The sequence below is a fragment of the Micromesistius poutassou genome (assembly GCF_964030765.1).
Source record: "Micromesistius poutassou genome assembly, chromosome: 10".
NCBI classification, from domain to species: Eukaryota; Metazoa; Chordata; class Actinopteri; order Gadiformes; family Gadidae; genus Micromesistius; species Micromesistius poutassou.
In genome coordinates this window covers 2320793-2339004 of record NC_140280.1, presented here as the reverse complement: position 1 = coordinate 2339004, position 18212 = coordinate 2320793, and the positions used below count along the sequence as shown (strand labels likewise).

Genomic DNA, 18212 nt, shown 5'->3' with positions numbered 1-18212 from the left:
GCTCCGCTACCCGGGGGCCGGTGTGGCTCCTGACTGCTGTAATGGGATCATTTATGTATGATGTTGATGACGATGGTATAGGGGGCATGGGCCTATGATTTCCACCTGCGTCATAGGTGGACGTTTCATAGCAGCCACGTTCTAGGTATTAGGATAAATGAGAAACGAGATTCGTTTAAGGATCGGGGTTGGGAGGGGGGGGGGCAGGGAAAACTGCATGGAGTTGACTTTCAGCCACGACTGCTGAGTCTGCGTAAAGTGCGTGTGTGCGGGGGAGAGAGGAGGGATGGGTTTGGCAATTACACTTGTCAAAATATTATTCGGAGTCGGTGTATAGTTGGAATGGCCACAATAAAATCCCAATTTCACTATGATCTCGTTTGAGCCATGTCGTTCCTTCCAGGCAGAAGGGTGATCGAGGGGTCCTTAGGGTTACGCTGAGTCCGCAGAGCGCCGTGCGTCAAGGGCCTTTTGGGTAATCATTAATAGATTTGCTCTGGGCTCTGGAGAGGCCTGCCCGTGCGCATGGGGCCACAGGTGGGCGAGTGCGCAGTGGGGAGCGTTCAAGCATGGTTAAGTAAAGACCAAAAAAAACATCGTCGCTCTTCAATGGCTACTTTATAGTGGGGATTTTTAAATGTGAAAAACGGTTAAGGCAACAAAAGAAAGGCACCATGTGTGTCGTGTTCGGCCTCGTGACGTTGCTACTGTTTACCTCCGAGTGGGACGACGCGTCGGCGAAGCCCAAAGACGGGCTGAGGACCTGGGGGAGATTCGCCAAGCTGCCCTACCCGGGGGACAAGGCTCTCCTCTACGACACCTTCCCGGGAGACTTCATGTGGGCCGTGGGAACCGCCGCCTACCAGGTCGAGGGCGCGTTCGACCGGGACGGCAAGGGGCTCTCCATATGGGACACTTTTACGCGCGGCGGGACCCGCATGATGACCGGGGACGTGGGCAGCGACAGCTACCACAACATCCACGCAGACGTCCGAGCCATCAAGCAGCTGGGGGTCAGCCACTACAGGTTCTCCCTCTCCTGGCCTCGGATCTTCCCCAACGGGACCCGGGGCAGCTACAACGCGGCGGGGGCCAACTATTACCGTAGGCTGATCAGAAAGCTGAAGGAGGCGCGGGTGGAGCCGGTGGTCACCCTGTACCACTGGGACCTGCCGGACGCCCTGCAGCAGGCGTTCGGAGGCTGGGGCAGCCCCCGGATTGTGGAGCTTTTCAAAGATTACGCGGATTTTTGTTTCCAGACGTTCGGCGATGACGTCAAGTACTGGATCACCATAGACAACCCGTTCGTGGTGGCCTGGCACGGGTACGGGACCGGCGTGGTCGCACCCGGGATCAAGAATGACCCCGACCTCCCGTTCAGAGTGGGGCACAATCTCCTCAAGGTACAGACTGGTTATTAAACTCATTAGCCTTTACATGTGGCTGCTTTTTGAGAATTAGTGTTTTTCATTTTAGCGATAATGCACACCAATATGTAATGATAACAAAAAAAATAGTAGGCCTATTGATTAGGGTGAATAATAGTATTATTCATTAAGTTATTTCATTATGTTATATATTCATATATGCAAGGCACTTTAAATTGAATAATAAATATCTCCGTTATAATGATGTGTTATATTTGTCTTGGACCTACTCTCCCCTTTTATCATTCCCTCCCCTCCTCCTCCTCCTCCCCCCTCCTCCCCTCGGGTCCACAGGCCCACGCGGCCGCCTGGCACCTCTACCACCGCTGCTACCGCTCATGGCAGCACGGCAAGCTGTCCATGGCGCTGGCCTCCCACTGGATCAAGCCCAGCCGCACGCGGCGCCAGAGCCTCCAGGAGTGCCAGTGCTCCCTGGACCACGTGCTGGGCTGGTTCGCCCGGCCGCTCTTCGTGGACGGCGAGTACCCGCCCTGCATGCGGGAGAGGCTGGGCGCGCGGCTGCCCTCCTTCACGCCGGAGGAGAGGGCGGAGGTGCGCGGCACGGCCGACTTCTTCGCGCTGTCGCACGGCGCCTCGCTCAGCTTCCACCTCATCAACGACAGCCTGAAGTTCGGCCAGCAGGAGGACCTGGACCTGAGGATGCTGCTGTACTGGGTCAACGCCGAGTACGACCGGCCCCCCATCCTGGTGGTCCAGAGCGGCTGGTAGGTACGACCGCCCGCCCCCCCCCCCCCCCCCCCCCCCGTCCTGGTGGTCCAGAGGGGCTGGTAGGTAGGCGGGCTGGGGGTGAGTGAGGGGCTGGTAGGTAGGTAGGTGGGCTGGGTCTGCACCACCCTGGAGGTGAGTGGGCAGGGTGGGATGAGGAGGGAGCAGAGAGGTGACTCTCTCTGCCTGGTTCTGGATCACTCTGTTTGTTTTTGAGGTGGTGCCGCGTGTTGGGAGATGGTGGAGAGATCTGCTGCTGCTGCTGTTGGTGTTGTTGGTTCATTCTCAAAGGCCCCAAATAACAACATCCAAAGGGGCCGTGTACAATGTGTGTCTGGTGGTCTTATCTCCGTCTCGATCCATGCCTGCTGCTCACTGATCTCCGTCTCTCTGCTGGTTTCTCTCAGTGATCTCCGTCTCTCTGCTGGTTCCTCTCACTGACCTCCGTCTCTCTGCTGGTTCCTCTCACTGACCTCCGTCTCTCTGCTGGTTCCTCCTGCAGGTATGTCCTGGGGAACACCAACACAGAGGACCCCAAGCACATGTACTACCTCAAGAGGTTCATCGTGGAGACCCTGAAATGTAAGGCAGCTCCTGAATAGTGTTCTTACGTAGCTTCCTAATGTTTATATATATATATATATATATATATATATATATATATATATATATATATATCCTTCAAGTATCTGTATCTCTGTATCTGTACCTGTATCTCCTCGATAGCCTGTATCGTTTACATTTTACATTGAGGGCATTTAGAAGACGCTTTTATCCAAAGCGACTTACAATAAGTACATTTGTCAGAAGAAGTGAAACAATATATCGCTGTCGGTGCAGTAAAGATGTTCACAGAACCAACTGCAAGTACTGACAATCGCTCGGCTAAGGTAAAGTGGGGGAACACCAACATAGAGGACCCCAAGCACACGGTGTAAAGTGTGTCATCTAAATGTCTCCATCTATCTTAGGCCTTCTATATCTTCTAAACAGCAGGGCCTAGATCATCTAAAAGTTTTGATATATATTCTAAATGTCTGCATCTCCTCAATATCTGATATCAGCTCAGTGTTTCCACACATCCTAATGTAGGCCTATATCTCCTCAATAGCCTGTTTCATCTAAATCTTTATAGTTCTCCTCCACCATGTCCCCTCCTCTCCCAATTCAAACCGACAACAACACTCCGTCTGTGTTGTTGGTGTTGATGTTGATGTTGACCCTCAACAGCCATCAGCCTGGACCGGGTGAACGTGATTGGCTACACGGCATGGTCTCTGATGGACGGCTTTGAGTGGCACCGGGAGTACGTGATTCGAACCGGCCTGTACCACGTGGACTTCCACACCCCGGGCATGAAGAGGGAGCCCAAGACCTCAGCCACCTTCTACAGGTGACCCCTGGTGGACCAGGCAGCGGGAAGGGCCAGTGGTCCTCATTACCGTGGTCTAGTGGTCCTCATCACCGTGGTCTAGTGGTCCTCATCACTGTGGTCTAGTGGTCCTCATCACCATGGTCTAGTGGTCCTCATCACCGTGGTCTAGTGGTCCTCATCACTGTGGTCTAGTGGTTAGGGGGTCGGACTCCCAGTAGGAAGTTTCCGGGTTCAAACCCCATTCAACACATTCTGAAGGTATCGTTTAGCAAGCCCCCTCAGCCCCCCGCCCTGCTCGTTCTGAAATACATTTGGTAATGTAGTAATTGGTAATTTTCATCTTCATGAAATAGTGATCATGTCAATTCTGCTAAAGAGGAAGAGTTTTAATTAAAAAAAACAATTTCTGGTCAATTTGAAAGATTAACCCTAATCTTTCAAATTGAAAGAAAGCTGAAAGGCAGCAGGAGCTTTCTGGCTGCAGAGCATGTGACCAAATACAAAGTGTCGTGTTCTTCAAATGTCATATAATGTAGTTGATGTGATCCAATATAGTAACATTAATGTACCTTTTGACACATCTAGAATGTGTCTTGATTGCTGGACTTGTTGTTTTTGCCGCTGCAGGGCGTTGATCCAGAAGAACGGGTTCCCTGAGCTGCCAGAGAACCGGCCGGCCCAGGGGGTCTTCCCCTGTGACTTCGCCTGGGGCATCTCCGCCAACTCCATACAGGTGTGTGTGTGTGTGTGTGTGTGTGTGTGTGTGTGTGTGTGTGTGTGTGTGTGTGTGTGTGTGTGTGTGTGTGTGTGTGTGTGTGTGTGTGTGTGTGTGTGTGTGTGAAGCATTTCCCTATAACATGTGAAGTACAGCATGACCATTCTGCACAGTGTAGCTCTAGCCATAATATTATGGTATTATGAAACATGGGGTACATAAAGTGCACGGGTGTATTATGGTATTATTATTATTAGGTGTATGATGTATTAAACCTACTGTACAAAAAGAAAGAACAGCACAATCGGTTGCTCATTACATTTCCAGGTTGAGAAAACATTAACTTCAGATCACTGAAGCGGCACAAGATATTTATACATCACTGTATGTGAGGCGAGTTTATGATGAAAGTCAATTATTCATTCATTCTAATATCACTACAAATCAATAGTTTACATCTGCATAAAACGACCAGACCGTTCCATAACATGGAAGGAAATCCAATCTTTCCTCATTCACCTCAGCGTCCTCCCATCATTAGATAACAGATCATTAAAACCCGGTTAGTGATTGTTGCTGCGGACGCCGTTATTGTTCTCCTCCACGCTGCCTGATGTTAAAGTCCATCCCAGACGGGAGCCATTAGGGAGACGCTGGTCCTAATCACAAACCAAACAAACGGAGCCGCTGTGTTTGCCGAGCCTGATAACGCCGGGCCCAGGATCCCCCCTTTATGAGGGGCCCCAGCTGGCCCCGGGTTGATGACGTGTGTGTGTGTGTGTGTGTGTGTGTGTGTGTGTGTGTGTGTGTGTGTGTGTGTGTGTGTGTGTGTGTGTGTGTGTGTGTGTGTGTGTGTGTGTGTGTGTGTGTGTGTGTGTGAGGAGGCTCTCTTCCATTAAAAAACAACAACAGCCACCGTAGGGTAGGGAAGCGTTGGGGCAGCTCTGGAACAGATCTGGGTTTGATTCCCTGCTTGGCTTTTGTTGTAAATTATTTTAGTCTATGCTTTGTTTAGACATCAACATGAGTTCCTCATTGGACCACACATCTGTCGTGCCAACACCAGTTATGAATCTCTTCTTCTACATAGAGGGGTCAACACACACATGGTGTTATGGGTTTGAGATAAGTCGGACCCTACAAACATGGCCTCTTTGCCATTTCCACCCTGCAGGCCGAGACAGACCAAAGGGTTACCTGGGTAATTCAGAACCTGTAGGCGTGGCTTATTCAACATGCCGGCCATTCCCAGTATAAACTGAATTGTTACCTGTGTGTTCGAGAGATGCACCAAACATGTGGGTGATCTCCACTGAGGCTGTGGTCATTGTGTGAAATGGTAAATGGACTGCATTTATATAGCGCCTTTTTTCTAACCAGTGGCCACCCAAAGCGCTTTACAATATTGCCTGACATTCACCCATTCATACACACATTCACACACCGACGGCAGCGTCAGCCATGCAAGGCGACAGCCAGCTCATCGGGAGCAGTTAGGGTTAGGTGCCTTGCTCAGGGACACCTCGACACTCTCGCTGGGAGGAGCCGGGGATCAAACCAGCAACCTTGCGGTCGCCAGCCAACCCGCTCTACCCCCTGAGCTAATGCCGCGTGGGGCGGGGTGTGTTCCACCCTGCCGTGGACTGTTAGCGGTAGCATCCGGGGATGCTAGTTGCAATGCTAACAGGTGAACGCGTGGTCGCGTCGGGGGGGGGAAGGGTTAACCTGTTAACGAGTTCAATTCATCATAACGACCTGCCTCTCTATTGGCTGTTCCTTTAATCTCTATCGGCCCAGCAGCAGGTCGGACAGACACAGGACAGTCCCAGTGCTTACCTGAGCTATGAGCTGCTGGGATAGGCTGCTGCTGGGGGGGGGGGGGATCAGGCGTCTGATTGGTTGTCGTTGGTTGGTGGTGCAGGTGGAGGCCACGCCCACCCAGTTCGTGGACCCCAGCGTGTACCTGTGGAACCGCTCCAGCGACGGCGAGCTGAAGAGGCTGCCGGGCTACAGCGCGCTGCCCCTGGACCGGGCCGCGCACTGCGCCAACTACGCCACCGTTCGCCAGCAGGTCTGTCACTCGTCCGCCCCCCAGGGGGAGGAGTTCCTAACCTCCTCGACCAATGAAAAGGCGACAGGGGACAACCGTAGCGGTCAGTGAGACGGAACGGCCCACAGTAGTTTGAAGATCAGTAGTAGTGTTATTTTAGAAGACGTCTTCATTCATTTCACATTGCGCCAATCAGGACAATCAGGCACGGTTGTAAATAAAAATGTGTTCTGAATAATAAAAGTTAAACACAATTTTACTTTAAAAAAAAATCTGACAAGGCAATAATAACAAATGTGTGAATGCCTGATTAAATAAAGGTTAAATAACATTGAAATAAAAAAAGAATCGGACAACAAGGCAAACCAGTAACAAATAGGTGCCCAGGACCAGTTAAAGACAATAAGCAGACACCGAAAAATATACTGAGCTATGGACCTCCGTCCCGCCTCGCCCTACCTCTCTCCCCTCTCCTCCCATCCCTCTCCTCTCTCCTGCCTCTCCTCCCTTCTCCCCTCTCCACTCTCCTTTATCCTCCCTCCTCTATCCCCTCTCCCCTCTCCTCTCTCCTCCCATCCCTCTCCTCTCTCCTCCCTCCCCTCTCCTCCCTCTCCTCTCCTCTCCCCTCTCCCTCCTCTCCCCTCTCCCCTCCCCTCCTCTCTCCTCCCTCCCCTCTCCTCCCTCTCCTCTCCTCTCCCCTCTCCCTCCTCTCCCCTCTCCCCTCCCCTCCTCTCTCCTCCCTCCCCTCTCTCCTCTCTCCTCTCTCCTCTCCTCCCTCCTCCCTCCTCCCTCCAGGTGAACGAGATCCGGCAGGTGGGCGTCAGCCACTTCCACTTCTCCCTGAACTGGTCGGCGCTGGTCCCCACGGGCGACGTGAGCCAGCCCAACGCCTCGCTGCTGCGCTACTACCGCTGCTTCAGCCAGCAGCTGCTCAGGGCCAACGTCACGCCCGTCATCACCCTGTGGCACCACACCAGCGACACGGCCAGCCTGCCCGCGCCCCTCCACACCAACAACAAGTGGCTCAACAGGTGAGGGGGAGGGAGGGAGGGAGGGAGGGAGGGAGAGAGGGGAGGAGGGAGGGAGGGAGAGAGGGGAGGAGGGAGGGAGGGAGGGAGGGAAGGAGGAAGAGAGAGGGAGGGAGGGAGAGAGAGACACGGCTAGCCTACCCATGCCCCTCCACACCAACAACAATTGGCTCAACAGGTGAGGGGGAGAGAGAGGAGGAGGGAGGGGTAACCCCTTAAGGGTCAGGGGTTAAAGCGTGTAGGGTCAGGGGTCAAAGCATTAAGGGTCAGGGGTTAAAGGTCGTGCAGGGGTCAGGGGTTAAAGGTCGGTCAGGGGTTAAAGGTCGCGTAGGGTCAGGGGTTAAAGGTCGTGTAGGGTCAGGGGTTAAAGGTCGTGCAGGGGTCAGGGGTTAAAGGTCGTGCGCTCTCTCCAGGGGGGCCCCCGAGGCGTTCGCAGAGTACGCCCGGCTGTGCTACCAGGAGCTGGGCGAGCACGTGAAGCTGTGGATCACGCTGAACGAGCCCAACGACGAGACGGTGGGCTACCAGGAGGGCCACCAGATGCTGCGCGCCCACGCCCTGGCCTGGCACGTCTACCACCGCCACTTCAGACACACGCAGGGCGGCCAGGTGGGTCAGGGGCCGCCACCAGACCCCCCCGCCTCCCGGGGGCTGCTGTGGTGTACGGTTTTAGTATCGAAAAAAACAAATGCATACGACGGCTTTATGCAGCTGCTTCTGGATTAGTGAGGATTCTTTTAGTGATGCTGAATGTTAACTTTACCTGGAAGTGTATTGTGTATGCACTCACACACACTAACGCACGCACACAGACTCTCTCTCTCTCTCTCACTCACTCACTCACTCACTCACACACACCCTCAACATTTTGCATGCATTAGCACAGCGGATTAACTTTGTATGTGTGTGCCTGCATGTGTGCGTTTGTGTGTGCATGTGTCCTTGTGCTTTTGCACGTGTGCATGTGCGTGCATTCCTGCATGTGTGCGTGTGTGCATGTGTGTGTGTATGCATGCATGTCTCCGTCTCTGTGTGTGTGTGTGTGTGTGCCTGCCTCCGTCTGTGTGTGTGTGTGTGTGTGTGCCTGCCTCCGTGTGTGTGTGTGTGTGTGTGCGTCAGGTGTCCCTGGCCCTGCAGATGGACTGGGTGGAGCCGGCCTTCTCCTTCCGCCGTGAGGACGTGGAGCCGGCCAAGCGGGTGCTGGACTTCCGCGTGGGCTGGTTCGCCGAGCCCATCTTCGGGGGCGGGGGGGACTACCCCGCCGGCATGCGCAGCTGGCTGCGGCAGCTCAACTCCCTGGAGTAACACACCCGTCTGTCCCCCCCCCCCCCCCCCCCCCCCTCTGTCATCCCCCCGACCCCACCCCCCGTTTTTAATGTCTCTACAATGCAGACGATTTATTAGCGGGAACGTTTCGGCTTCCGAAACGTTCCCGCTAATAAATCGGCTGCATTGTGTGGAACTGCTGACCGCTGGGAGTTATTCCAATTCATCACACTGCCGACGACACACCCTAGAGCTCTAGGGTCTCAGTGTGGGAGTCGCTCCAATTCAACTCGTTTTCAATTATGAAAGTGACTCTCGGGGGGCGGGGGGGGCACTGCTACAAATTCAATTTGTAAAAAAAGAAAATATATAGTTGTTTCTTGTGGGCTTTCATTAAGTGAGTCCTTTTACATGACCTAACCTCGATTTACTCATCATCAGAAGTGAAAATTTTGCAGAAGTAGGAGCATTGACTTGGATACAAAGTTTTACGTCGTTGCCATTCTGTTCGTCCCCCAGTCTCCCGGTGTTCAACGAAGAGGACCGGCAGCTGGTCAACGGGACGTTTGACTTCTTCGCCATCAGCCACTTCAGCACCGACCTGGTGACCCACGCCAAGGAAGACTCGTAGGAGAACACACACACGCACGCGCTTTCTTCATCCTACATTTCTCCCAACAAACACAAATCCATCCATTCCTGAAAATGGATGTTCAAGGGTTTAGCTTTCCTCTCTCCCCCTCCCCTTTCCTCTCCTCGTCCCCTCTCCCCTCCTCCCCTCCAGGTACACCTACATCGCCATGCTGGAGGTGCAGTACATGATAGACACCACCTGGATCATGTCCCCCAGACCCGTGGTGCCCTGGGGGCTGAGGAAGGCCCTCAACTGGGTGAGAGGACCCAGACACACACACACACACACACACACACACACACACACACACACACACACACACACACACACACACACACACACACACACACACACACACACACACGCACACGCATGCGAACACACAAAGTACACAAACACACACGTTCTCACGTTTGTCCACATGCTTACTTATCATCTGCTCTCAAATCACAAATTCCAGAAACACTATATGAAGGATAATTGTTATTATTGGAATGAGATTCAGATTTTTCTGGTGGTCTTGTAAGTGAAGTGGGTTATCTGTGACTTTTTGCATTTCTACTACTCATGTATAGTTAGTGTTCACATGACTATCCTGTCTGATCACATGACTGTCCTGTACGTGTGATCACATGACTGTCCTGTCTGATCACATGACTGTCCTGTACATGTGATCACAAGACTGTCCTGTCTGATCACATGACTGCACTGTACGTGTGATCACATGACTGTCCTGTCTGATCACATGGCTGTCCTGTCCGATCACATGACCTTCCAGTCCGTCCGATCACATGACTGCACTGTACGTCTGATCACATGACTGTCCTGTGTGATCACATGACTCCTCCTCCTCTCCAGGTGAAGCAGCACTACAGCGACGTGCCCGTCTACGTGATGGCCAACGGGGTCCAGGAGGACCCGGCCCGCTTTAAGGACAGCCTGCGCGTCTACTACCTGTACAACTACATCAACGAGGCCCTCAAAGGTGAGGCCCCCGCCCACACGTCGCCACGGCAACCGCCGCTAGCCCAGCTGGCTAACCCTTATTGCCAGACGACGTTTTCACTTATCAGGAATTTCAGCAACAAGAAAATGATCTAAAACGTTATTCATAATTAATTGTGGAAAATTGTGTAGATGCTTTCCATTCCATACGATACCGTATCCTACAGGATTTCCGCCTTTCCGTGCGTTTTCTGCCCATCAACCGTCTATTTCCGTGCACCAGAGTGGGTCAGACGCGTCGTGTCTGAACCCGTCTCCCAGAGCCCTCCGCTCTGTGTCCTGTACGGGTTAATCATTAGACAGGAGGTTCAGCTCAGCGACCCCGCAACGGGCCCGTCAGCTGACCCGACGGAGAGACGCATTAAAGAACATGAGCCTGTTCCAGGCTCGAGTTTCCTGGTCCACATACCTGGCGTTTACAGGTGGCCGTGCCTCACTGCAAGGGAAAACGCGTTGCGGGTTTCTAACCAGTGACCTCTTCTGGGTCATGTGATCAGACACGAGTCAGGGTTCTCTCCCAACCCTCGACTACGACCTGGAGACACTGTAGTTGGTTGTTGCTGTTTTTGTGCAGAAACGCGGTCACAGTTCAAAGAGAAGAAGTTTTGTTGTCATGTTTTCATGACCTCCTTTCTACCGATTCACATTTACATTCAGGGCATTTACTTTATCCATAGCGACTCACAATAAGTACATTTGTCAGAAGAAAGAGAAACAACAATTTATCACTGTCAGTACAGTAAAGATGTTCATAGGAACAAGTGCCAAGCACTGACAATTGCTAGGTTACAGTTACGCATTGAACATATTACAATTCAATACAATCCCTCAATAGAAATGTGTTCATGAAATGACTGGTATTTGAGTTCCTTTCAATGTGTTCATGAAATGACTGGTATTTGAGTTCCTTTCATGTTTGACATAGTTGTAATGTTTGGCCTTGAAGAGAATGTTGACAGCTGGATATGATCGTGCTTCCACACGTTACGTATTTATGAGTGGTAGTAAATCAAAACGTGCTAAATATGACCAGCCACATGACAAGAGGGCTTCTCGGGTGCAACTGAGAGGAATGTAAATCACTTTCCCCCGGGCACAGCGCCATCTCTGGTCAAAAGGAGGGACTGCAAGCACACGCTCCGATTGGTTCTTCTAATTAAAGGCCGTAGATTGTGCCAATCAGAAACCGCAATTTGACCACTTGTTTGTTTTCCTCCGTTCCTAGGCGCTCATTTCAGCGGCGGATTAGTTAATGTTATGGACTGTTGTACCGTATGCTGATGTGTATATTATGTATTTTAACGTGCCGCATCAAAGAATGTTCCGTCACTCACTGTCGATCGACAACAAGGTTTAGTAATCAAATCCATTTCTCCTCCTCCTCGTCGTTGTCGTCTGTTTCATTTCCCCCCGCGTGCATCTTCCCCGGGTTGCGCCGCGTCCGTCCGTCCGTCTAGCCTCCACGCTGGACGGGGTGAACCTGAAGGGCTACTTCGCCTACGCCCTGAGCGACGTGCGGGACCCGGGCTTCGGGCTGTACGGCCAGGTGCACGACGAGGTCATCGTCAAGGCGTCCATCTCCAACTACCGCAACATCATCGAGCACAACGGCTTCCCCGTGGCGGGGCTGCCGCCGCAGCAGTGCCCCCGGGGCCCCCCGGACCCCCCGCCCTGCCTGGGCTGCCAGGCGCTGACCAGGCGGCCCCTGCTGGGCTTCCTCACGCTGCTGGGCTCAGTCTTCCTCGTCACGCTGGGCCTCGTTGTTTATTACGCGGCCAAGAGGCGCGCCGAGTGCTACTGACGGCCGCTGGGCTGCGTTTAAACGTTTTTTTATTTTTTTTTACGGCCCGGGTTGTTGCGCCACTTGTGTGAGGAGGATGTGTGTCTGATCGCTGCTGTGGCTGACTCATGGCTGCTGGAGTTTACTGTGGTTTTCATATGAACAGCCGTTCTGTTGGGGTTCATACGCTTGGGGTACGGTGTAAACTGTCATAGGGAGGAGGTTAAAGGTTAAAGGTCCCATGACATGCCCGCCAGGCGTGAGTGTGATTGGCCGTTACAAACCCGTTTTGGAAATCTTCCCCTTTATGATATCACCACAAGTGGGCGTGTCCGCCTAGATGTGTTGCTGGATAGATCAGCAACAGTTTGCTGCAGTCCACTGGCCAGGCTGGTAGACTGGTCTATCCAGCAACACATCTAGGTGGACACGCCCACTTGTGATGTCATAAGGGGACGTTTTCCAAAACGGCTTGTAACGGCTAATCACGCCACACGTGGCGCCATGTCATGGGACCTTTTAAAGGGGGGATATTATGCCACCTGGTGTGAGTTTGATTAGCCATTATTAAATGTTGCTTATCTATCCGTCATACATCTAGGAGGTGGACACCCCGACTTGTGATGTCACTAAACACAGGAAAAGGCCGATTTTCAAACGGCTTGTAAGGGGTACTCACACTCACACCTGGTGGCGTAATATCAACCCTTTAACATTACCCTTTTTCTTTTACACGTTCAATTGTGTAGCAAAGTCACCTTATAAAGGAAACCACTGATCACATTTGTGTATTCAAATTGAAGAACCGGATTAAAGTCAACATGTTGACGCGTTTCAGTAGCCCATATGTATTTAACCCGTTCAATTGTCCCTATAGATATATAGCTTACTGTAATGAAACAAACAGTTTGTATTTGTACAGTAATAATTTGAAACTGTTTGACATTGTGTATAGAATGTGTTATCTATTCTTTGTGTTTGAGTGCACCTTTGCAAAAGTTTATTGCCTCCTACAAAACCCTGCCAACCATGCACTTATTAAATGTAAACTGAACACTTTGCCTTGAGGAAATGCATATCTCGTAATGCACCATTATGGTATGGTCCAATGGTTTCTCCTACCGCATGCGATCTCCATAAAAAAATATGAACCAATTATAAAGCTGAGACAAACTCATATCCATATTATTGAATGTCATGCCTGCATAATAAATCAAATTAATGTACAAATAACGTAACATTTATTTCAGTGAAATATTATCAGCCTCGATACCACAACCGAAACTTATCCACCCTTCCAAGTGCTGCACACAGACGTGAGATCCCTCCTCCTCCTCATCATCATCTTCATCTTCCACCTCCTCAGAGCTAGTCGAATGCTCCCGCCCCCATGTGGTGCGAGTGCAGAGTCCTCCCCTACCCCTCTAGAACACGAGTCCTACCCAGTACTCCTCTAGAACATGGGTCCTCTCCTACTCCTCTAGAACATGAGTCCTACCCAGTACTCCTCTAGAACATGGGTCCTCTCCTACCCCTCTAGAACACGGGTCCTCTCCTACCCCTCTAGAACACGGGTCCTCTCCTACTCCTCTAGAACATGAGTCCGTCCAGGCCGTCCTCCATGAACTTCTTGTAGATGGCCATGAACTTGGCGGTGAAGGCCTCCAGGTGGTAGATGGCCTTGTTGCCCAGCTGCAGCCGGTGCTCGTAGTACGCCGCGATGTGCGTCACCTCCGTCTTCAGCTGCCCGTCGCAGTTGCTGAGCAGCTCGGCCACCAGACCCTACAGGTCAGAGGTTAGTGCCCGGTGAGAGGTGGGGAACACGGGGGAGAGTCAACGGGGACAACGGCCTGACGCCACCGGGTGTGGAGGTCAGTGGGGTAGAGAGCCACTAGAGCCCAGAGTGGTGAACAGAACACCTGTTAACAGTTTGTATATACAGTACTTGCCTAGAAAAGGAGTGAGTGTGTGTGTGTGAGAGAGATTCTTGCATTACATAACCTGATTAGTGTTTATACTAGATAACAGAAATCAGAAGCAGTTTAAACCGATAACATTACAATGCTTTAAATAAAAGGATTTCAAATGCCGTGCGCATGTGAACGTGCTCATCAGGACATTAGGGACAGCGGCGGCAGGAGGGAGGTTGACTGTACCTTCATAATGATCTCAGGAGGGATGCAGTGAGTCAGGAGCTCATACAGTCGGGCTCGTACCTCCATTAACCTGGAAAAAACCAAATTGAAATGGTAAAAAACATTTGCTTTGTCACGACTGTCAATGGAAGAAAAAAAAAAACTGCTTCATTCATAATGACATTGAATTCAGGTTTATAAAATCAAAAATAAATAGTAACAGTCTGATAGTTCCCTCATAACTCTCCGCTCACCTCGCAGGGCTCTGCTGGCTGACGATGGCGTTGGCCGTCTCCCTCAGGTAGACCTCCCAGTCCGTCTCCGGCACCGCCTGGTCCGCCGAGAACGGATACCTGGAGAACAGGAAGAGACCGTCACAACACGGTAAAAGCAACTACACTTCGGTCAAAGGGCAAAACGATACGATACAAACTATATTAAAACTTTTTAAACTTTATTAAAACAAACTTATACAGGAACGAACTAGTGGTCCAAAGATAGCAGAGGATGGCGTCAATTAACTAGAGACCATGGGGGGCCTTAGCATCCGTCCATCAGGGCGGCAGCGAGAGAGAGAGAGGCCCGGACTTACTGTTGCACTCTGCAGGCCTCACACATCAGCAGCGCCTTGCGGAGGTTGCGTCCCGACCGCTCGCTGATCTGCCGGGCGAGCTCCGAGGGCAGGGCCAGGCCCTCCTTCTTACACACGGCCGCCAGGACGCTGCACACCTGCACCAGCACACGATGTGATGTGGCACCACCATAGAGCAGAGACGACGTGTGAAAAGGACGGACGGTGAATTGGGATCACGAGTGACTGTCAGTACTGTAGATAACATTAATTAATGCTAGGTGATAGATCGAAATCGAAACATTGCTATCGGACTAAATGTCTGTAGATTATAATAAAGTGTCCTCTTTATCCTTTGTTATTGAGGGCTTCTCTAAAGTTACGTCATAAAAGAAGGTACAATTTATAATAATTGTTAATATTGATAAAAGAGGATTATGGTGAACCCAGTGAACATGGAGTTCAACGGCTACAGCCCATGTTTAGGAGGCCTTTGAAGGCTCAGTGTAGCTGGTTCACTACAAAGCCTTCAAGAGGCTTTACAGTGAACATGGAGTACAGCAGCTCTCCAGTCCACCTTAAGACAGCGCAGACCTCCGTGTCTGCAGCCCTGGAGAGACGTTACCTCCTCGGTGCTGGGCAGGGGAACTCGCACGCCCAGGCAACGGCTCCTGATTGGTCCGATCACCTTGGAGGTGGAGTTACAGCACAGGATGAGGCGGCAGGTGCCCATGTACTTCTCCATGGTGCGACGCAGTGCATGCTGGGCGTCCTTGGTGAGGCGGTCCACCTCGGTCAGCAGCACCACTGGTGGGAGGAACCAGAGAGCTCGGGTTATCATAGCTGTACTACTACTACTACTACTACTACTACTACTACTACTACTACTACTACTACTACTACTACTACTACTACTACCACCACCAACAAATATCTACTACACAGACCTGGCAAATAATTGTTAACAAAAAAAACTGACTTAAAAACTCTACTTACCTTGGCCGCAATTATTAAACATCAGAATATAACCAAACTTTTAGTCATTCGATTACTTTTAATTGTCTGAAGTTTTTGCACATTTGAAGGCCTCTTTCGGTGGGCCCTGGCCCCTAAGGCTTGAGATGTTTGGTTCTGACCTTTGAACTCCCTCTGCGTGCTGGACTGGATCTGCTGGGACTGGGCCATGGTCTTGATCAGCTCCTGGATCACCACGCGGTCCTGGTTACCCGCATCACTGAGGCCACACGGAACAGGCCTCGTACATCAGAGTGCATCGTGGGATTTTGGGTTTGCCGTACTCAAGACATATTAGTGAGAGGACTCAGTTGTAGTAGGACAAAAATCCTTATTCATCTTATGAAACCATTCCTTTTATATGTTGAAAATAACATTCAGTGCTTCCATTAATGTAGGGGGTCATTGCGATGTCCAAGCCCTATAGGTCCACAACACTGACTCATGTGGGAACTGAAGCTCAAAGCAATGCTGTACTTCTTATGGAGGATGACGTGTGTGTACCTCGGGTTCACCTCCAAGTGGTAGTTACTGGCTATCGTGTTGATTTCTATTTTCTTCTTCGAAGGCGCCTGTAGACGAGAAACGCAAGGCAGACGAGTCAAGTAAAAAGACACGATCTTCCGTCCAATGTGATCATCTCAATAACACGAAGTACATCATCTTTAACCATATCTGACGAACAACGTAATAAAGCGTTCGTCGTTACTCCGTTCTCTTACCACGATGGTCTGGTGCTCGATGCGGAGCTTCTCCACCCCGGCCCCGTACAGCTCCCTCAGGAGACACATGATGCGGGTCTTCTTCCCGGCGCCCGACGGTCCGTACACCAGGAGATGGGGGAAGTCCCCACATTGCACCTGAAACACACATGATGGTCAAACTGAATCACCGTATCTATACACACACACAACTGCAGGTCTGGCGAAGTCATAGACTTGACAGTTACATTTTATATGCGTTTAGTGAAACACGCTGATCCATCGGCTCAATGTGCGCAGCGTTTAGCCTGGCAGACTAGCCTGTTTCCCGCGGTGAGTTTGTTGGACTCACCAGGTTCTTCAGCTGCACTGCTTGTTCTTTATGGTAGTCGAGTTTCCCCAGGGAGGCCGGGCGGTGTTTGTCCACCCAAAGACTCATTTTAGTGTTAAACGTGAATTAAGTTTTGTTTACTTCGGAGTATAGTCTTCTGTTGTTGTTCTGTCACAAACTCCCGCGAGTTTTTCTAGCGCGGGCTGCTGTTTCCGGTTTCCGGTAAAGCTACAGGACGCTAAGATGGTCAAAAAGTCTACGGCCGCGTTTTTTTTTTTTAACAATAAATTTAGACATGGGGGCTTGTAATAAGGAGCAGTAATGTTGGCGATATTGCGTCACTTTTACAGGACTCAATAGAACGTAGTCCCTACATTTCTATATTATATGGCTAATAAAAGCTTTGTTTGCCAAGTCTCCCCATAATGACAATTATTTTCACGGTTAATAGAATAAATAATAAACTCACGAAAAAATCAAACAACGACCAAAATACTATTATTTCCAACATTACCTTCACCTATGCTTCAAAAATGGAGGCGTCATGGCGATGTGTCTCGATGTACAAGCCCTATCCTTTTCTTAATAGTATCGTTTTCTTAATAAATGGTTGGCGTTGTGGTAGGACTTTCAGTTGAACGAATGTCAAATAAAGTGGAAGACTAATTAGAATGTTAAACGTATGTCAACTGTATAATTGCTGTCATTATAACTAAGAGCAAGTTAATTCCACTTGATTTGAAATTAAATGGGCATCAACCAGACTCACATGGTCCCTCTCCTCTCCTCTCCCCTCCTCTCCTCTCTCCCCTCCTCTCCTCTCCTCCCCTTCTCTCCTCTCCTCCTCCTCTCCTCTCCTCTCTTCCCTTCTCTCGTCTACTCCCCTCTCCTCTCTCCCCTCCTCCTCTCCTCTCCTCTCTCCTCCCCTCTCTCCCCTCCTCTCCTCTCCCCTACTCTCCCCTCCTCTCCTCTCTCCTCTCCCCTACTCTCCCCTACTCTCCTCTCCCCTCCTCTCCTCTCTCCTCTCTCCCCCAAGATTGATGCATTCCAGCTCAGTCTGACAGACACACGCTTCAAGGTAGAAGCTTGACATCACATAATTGGCTTTTCCTCAGTTGCCAGCTGTGATTTCATTCAGGCTCCAGGGCTGGTTGATGATGTGGAAGAATCCCTTTTATTTAATTTATACATTTTGACATGGAAATGGCGGGCATAAAATGGTCTAAAACGGTTTATCACCATTTCACATGCCGTGGATTAAAGTAGGGAATAAAACACGTGTCTCATGAAAAACCCACATAAGGCTTCAGGTATTCTGAAGATATTTACGGGTACAAATCGTCAGATCATTATGGCTATATGGTGCATATTGCTAACTTTCGAACTAGACTACCAAAATGTGGCATATTACAATTATACAATTATATGATTACTTATCGTTATGGTATCTGTAA

At 50.6% G+C, this 18212-nt stretch overlaps 2 protein-coding genes across 2 annotated transcripts; one reads left to right on the top strand and one right to left on the bottom strand.

The window, feature by feature from the left end:
- Nucleotides 1-548: 548 nt before the first annotated feature.
- kl (klotho) lies at nt 549-12060 on the top strand. The gene is made up of 13 exons (XM_084474042.1): nt 549-1403; nt 1722-2152; nt 2656-2735; nt 3384-3546; nt 4156-4261; nt 6165-6314; nt 7089-7324; nt 7735-7930; nt 8441-8622; nt 9107-9214; nt 9372-9477; nt 10080-10206; nt 11684-12060. The coding sequence occupies exons 1-13, from the start codon at nt 675-677 to the stop codon at nt 12025-12027; spliced, it is 2958 nt and encodes a 985-aa protein (XP_084330168.1). The 5' UTR covers nt 549-674; the 3' UTR covers nt 12028-12060.
- A 481-nt stretch (nt 12061-12541) lies between these two features.
- rfc3 (replication factor C (activator 1) 3) lies at nt 12542-16946 on the bottom strand. The gene is made up of 9 exons (XM_084473976.1): nt 16780-16946; nt 16449-16586; nt 16231-16298; nt 15849-15946; nt 15338-15519; nt 14734-14870; nt 14396-14494; nt 14163-14232; nt 12542-13788 (listed from the first exon to the last, which is right to left on the bottom strand). The coding sequence occupies exons 1-9, from the start codon at nt 16864-16866 to the stop codon at nt 13597-13599; spliced, it is 1071 nt and encodes a 356-aa protein (XP_084330102.1). The 5' UTR covers nt 16867-16946; the 3' UTR covers nt 12542-13596.
- Nucleotides 16947-18212: the final 1266 nt, after the last annotated feature.